At 36.6% G+C, this 5,407-nt stretch overlaps 1 protein-coding gene across 1 annotated transcript in view; it reads left to right on the forward strand.

Moving 5' to 3' along the window:
• The window catches only part of LOTGIDRAFT_170693 (hypothetical protein), a gene marked incomplete at both ends in the record, with an annotated part of 21,108 nt that extends 17,467 nt beyond the window's left edge, over positions 1-3,641 (forward strand). The window contains 3 exons of the mRNA XM_009046525.1: positions 1,533-1,736; positions 2,869-3,130; positions 3,612-3,641. Of these exons, the coding sequence (XP_009044773.1) occupies positions 1,533-1,736; positions 2,869-3,130; positions 3,612-3,641 (496 nt within the window). The remainder of the gene's footprint in view (positions 1-1,532; positions 1,737-2,868; positions 3,131-3,611) is intronic.
• Between the last annotated feature and the right edge of the window lie 1,766 nt (positions 3,642-5,407).

A 5,407-nucleotide genomic window follows, 5' to 3' on the forward strand; every position in this document is an offset into this window, starting at 1 on the left:
TATTATGTTATTATTGTTCATTGTTGATTGATTATAGTTGAATAAAGTTTAAAAAAATACCACGTCGATCTTTTTTATCCACCCAAATCTCTTTCCGGTTGACAGCCTATAAAATCGCAGCCATTTGTCTTTGGCCATTCATTTGCACCATGGCAGCCCAACCTATGATTGTTGTGCAACTTGTGGAAGTGGATGACAGTCCTGTCAAAGTATTTACCCGCAATGGTAAAACTGTCATCATCACTCCGGATGACATCTACCTTTTGGAAGAGTCGGCGGTGAACGAGACACCTCGAAGACGGAGAATCACTCCAGAGCTGTTAGCCAGCGTCCGTCAGAGGTTCCGTCACAGAGTTCGTCGAAGGCTCTTCTAAAAGGAGTGAGTTAAAAAAACAGCCCTTTTCAGGGCTACCTAATCAAAATAAAAGAGTTCCCTTTTCCTTGGGTTTTACCCCTTGAGATTTCCCTTTGGGATTTCCCTTTGGGATTTCCCCTTGAGGTTTTACCCTTGGGATTTCCCCTTTGGATTTCCCCTTGGGATTTCCCCCTTGGGATTTCCCCCTTGGGATTTCCCCCTTGGGATTTCCCATGACGTCATCGGGATTCCCGTAGGGGTTTCCCCAATGACGTCATCTCCCTAGCAACGGAAGTCACGCATGCGCATCCTTAAACCGGATGTGACGTCATCCCTAGCAACCATTATGACGTCATCCGTTGCCTAGCAACCAAAGTTCCTAGCCCTAGCCCCCTACTACTGCCCTGTCTGCGACTGACCAGAGTAAGTTAAATCATGTATTTAACAGATCTAATGCAATACATCAAAGACATTGACAGGATTTTACAGTTTGAGACAATGTTGCCGACAAATTTAAAGAAACAGTGTTACCCGTTTACAGTACTATAGAATTTTTTTTATATTCAAATCTATGTGACAGGTGGCCTAGCAGCTGCTATGATGTTTTCATCAATATAATAAAGGTGTCAAACCTACCGGGGATTGGAAGAGAAAAAATCGAACGAGGAAGTTGAAACAACTACTTACTGGACTTATACTCTTATACATACTTAGATTACTGAATTTATCTGATTAGTAGGAAAGTTAGGGTGCATAAACAGCACAATATAATAGCATGTCATAATAATAAAAAAGTGTTAGGTGTATTGAGACGAGTCTCAATGAAAGCACTGTGTTAGATAAATTTGCCACAAGGTGAATTAAATAACTATTAATATATCTTAACGTAGAAATATTGGTGTTGTGTGCATAGTAAAGTAGAATTCTATAATATAAGTTTAGAAATCTGGTGCAAATAAAAGCGATAAACGATTGAGATGATTTTTATTCTGGGAATGTTGATATCGGATCGTGCACTGTGACCAATTTTTGTGTAGGGGGACCGAGGAACTGAAATGATTTTTTAATTATTCTATACTCCCTTTAGTTTTTCAAAAATACAGTTCCGTTGAAAGTGTGACATATTTTAAATTAGCGTATGGAGATGATGACATTTTTTTCTCTTAATTTTTTTTAGGATGGATCAATATATTTTGTTAAATGGTGTTAGACTGGGATCTCGATTCTCATTTATAATAGAGTGGTTCCGTGTTCTAATTGGTGAAGGTCGACGTGGTGTTAACAGCCAGCAGGATGAAATAAAAATAAACAGAGCACCACCAGTAAGTCCGAAAGACGTACACGCACCTGAAGAACTACTCTGTAACCCAAGTGAAAGCAGGTTTAAATTTGATCATTATAAACCAACCATTGACGTCCACTTTACTAAAGCCCGTATTCGAGATACTCAGCATGCATATTACAGTACAAAATGACGTTGTACCTGATCGTAATGCGTCTCAAAACATTCCTATAAGAGATGCGGAAACATCAGATGAATATGTTGAAAATTATATGAATAATGGGTTATATGAAGAGGAATTGGTAGAAATGTTAAGATGATACTAGAAACCAGATACAGAATGGCTCATATCTTATCAGATCTAAAACAGTAAACACAGAAATTGATCACTGTAAAGCCATGATAATAGAACACAAAGACAGGGAACATTTTGATTCCTGTAGAAAACGACCACCAAATCTGATAAACTTCTTCACAAATTACAACAGACTTCAACTTCAGAACAGTATCTATCATTTCATTGTGCTTCCTATCTGATAGAGAGACATACGCGATTAACAATGGATGAATTCATTACCCTGGAAAATTACAGGAAAATAGATAGCTTGCCCGACAAGGTAATATATGCCCACTGGCAGCTCTGATTTTTAATAACAGTATATGGCAATACATTAACAATCACCAGTATGAAATATTCAACACTTCTTTTAAACTTTATTAAAATTATTGCTTAAAAGGAAAAAAGACACGGTAAAACTGGAAGCTCGGTTTGAAGGTGTAGACATTAGTAATACTCTACGAGTGTCGTTTGGATTATTTTGGAATTCATGATGGTCTAAGTATTTGATATTTATCATACATGAAATTTATTCCCGTGGCTTTCAGTATTCAAATAAGTTTGAGCAAAAAGTTATTGCCTAGAGGTGCAAATCGCTAGTGTCTTTATAAGGATTATATTAGTATTTGTCAATATATCCTGTGTGGTATTTATGTAGTGAATCATTTAATTGATATATATATATATAATATGTAATTGTATATTTATATAGCAATATACTTTTACTTATCACGTGACTTCAACATAACATCTGCTCTCTAAAAAAAATTTGTGTATTCGTAAATCTGGCAAGTATATGCCTAATTCTCAGCGGAGATGTAGAAGAAAACCCAGGGCCATATACCAGGAGTGGAAGTACGCCAGATATAGGAGCTAAATCGGTCGAATTTGCAGACAATATGAACGTAAAAGAAATGAAGAAAAGAGATGGGAGGACAGGACATCGCTGGTCTCAACACGCACAGTGAATGAATCATCGGCAGAGATACTGAATCTGAGAAATGAGAATAATGGATTTAAAGAAGAACTTGCAAGAAATCAAATGGTATGTGACAGATTGGAAGAACAGATTGACAGAAATGATAATAAATGGAGACAGAACAACATACTGATATATGGATTGAAGGTAGATAACTCCTCCCAGGTTGAAAACGAGGTGAGAGATTTCTTCTCAGAAAGATTGCAAAAAGATAGTCACTCATTGGAATTCGAATCCTGTTACTCCATGATTCCGAGGAACAGCAGACAACCGAACAGCAGACCGAGCCCAAAAATGATCAGGTTTGCCAAACCTAAGGACAAGAAACTTGTGTACACAAAGGTGATCGACCTGAACGACAAAAACATTAAAGTGTCAAATGATTACTCATATTTTTATTAGACAGAAACGGAAAAAACTCGTGAAACATATGCTCGCAGCACGAGAGAGGGACAAGAAGCAACATTGAAATACGATAAACTCCTGACAAATCAAAAACTGTATACTTTAGAAGATTTGGAGTTTTGAAATGAAAATCAGCATCCTAAGACATGGCAACATGCAAGTTTGAACATTGTTTTTTGGAACACTAATGGACTAAAATCAAAACTTGAGTTTGGTGAATATACTAATTACCTTAAAGGATTTGATATTGTAGGTTTGGTGGAGACTTGGTGTGGAGAGATAGACATCAGTGATAAATTTCCTTTCCATACTCATTTTAACTGTATCTGGGGAAATGGAAAAAGAAGAGGTGGCGTCATTATTTTAGTAAAAACTGGACTACTCCCAAGAATAGAAAGAATTTTTCATGAAGTTAGTGAAACTATTTTTTAAAAATTTGATAAAGAATTTTTTGGTTGTGAAAATGATATCATATTTGGTTGTGTGTTCATTGCCCCTACCACCTCAGCAATTCATGAAGATAGAAGTGGAATTGACGATTTTGACCAAAAATTACTGTTGATTAATTCTAAGTTTCCAAATCACCCACTTTTAGTTGGAGGTGACTTTAATGCACCTACTGGAAAATTGCAAGACTTTATACAGCGTGATTCTACTAAATACCTACCAGTGTTAGAAAACGCAAACTATGAAGTTGATACATTCAATCGACACAGAAACTCTCCGGATTCACAAGTCAATGAATATAGATTCGAACTTTTATCTGTTTGCGATGCTTTCGGAATCCACATTGTAAATGGCAGAATCCATGATGATTCTCAAAGGAATCTTACCTGTATAAAATATAATGGGGCCTCAGTGGTTGACTATGTTCTTGCATCAACAGATATTTTTGACAATATCAAGTATTTCAAGGTTGAGCCAAGAGCAGAGTCAGACCACTTACCCCTTGACTTAACCCACTTGCAAATGTGGAAGCAGAAAACATATGCACACCATATACCAAATTGCTTTGGTATGTGAATAAAGCGGACCAATTCAGACTTAATGTGGCAAATATTTTTGAAAATTTTACAATGATTTCCAAAATAGTCTAATGCCTAATTGCAACATTGAGCTGGCTTTGGTCCGTTTTCAAACCTTTATCAGATCACAGGCAAATGAAATGTTGTTAAAACACAGACCATTGTTACAAAAGGAACAGGGGAGACAACCATCCTGGTTTGACGACCAATACCAAACTGCTAAAAAAGATAAATACTTTGCACTTGATAATCTCATAACTCAAATCTGATAGTCATGTTGCAAACTACAATGAGGCTACCAAAGCATTTAAAAAAACTATGTCTTAGCAAGAAACAATGGTATCAAAAAGACCTGTACGACAAACTTTTGAGTAATCTTAATGATGCCACTAGCTTTTGGAAAACTCTAAGAAATGTTAAAAGTTAAAAAAGTGAATGGGCACATTATTTCAGTAGTTTATTCAATGCAGACACAGATCACAATGAGGGAAATGAAGGGCTTTGTATAGAAGCAGGACTGGAGTATCTGAATAGTCGAATATCCCAGAAGTCTCTGTTTGCATTAATAACGCCAAAGGTGGTACTGCCCCTGGGCCGGACGACATTGGCATCGACTTCCTTAAGGCAACTACTGGAATTATTGTGCCAGCCATAACGCTCTTGTTTAATGCTGTTTTTGACAGTGGTCATTTTCCGGAATCGTGGTGCAAAGGTCTGATAACACCTATTTTTAAGAAAGGATAAAAATAGGACAATTATTTTACTTGATAATCTTGGTAAAATTTACACTGATGTCTTAAATAATAGATTGAAAGAATGCTATGAGTACACATATCAATATGAAGAGGCCCAAGCAGGGTATAGGGCTGGATACTCCACTGTAGATCAAATTTTCAGTCTACATGGACTCGTACAAAAATATCACTCGCGCCCTAAAGGCAGAATCTATAGCCTATTCGTCGATTTTTCCAAAGCTTTCGATTCTGTAATCGTCAAAAGTTAATGGCAATACTCATTTCAAAAG

This window comes from Lottia gigantea, assembly GCF_000327385.1.
Source record: "Lottia gigantea unplaced genomic scaffold LOTGIsca_102, whole genome shotgun sequence".
In the NCBI taxonomy this organism is placed as follows: Eukaryota; Metazoa; Mollusca; class Gastropoda; family Lottiidae; genus Lottia; species Lottia gigantea.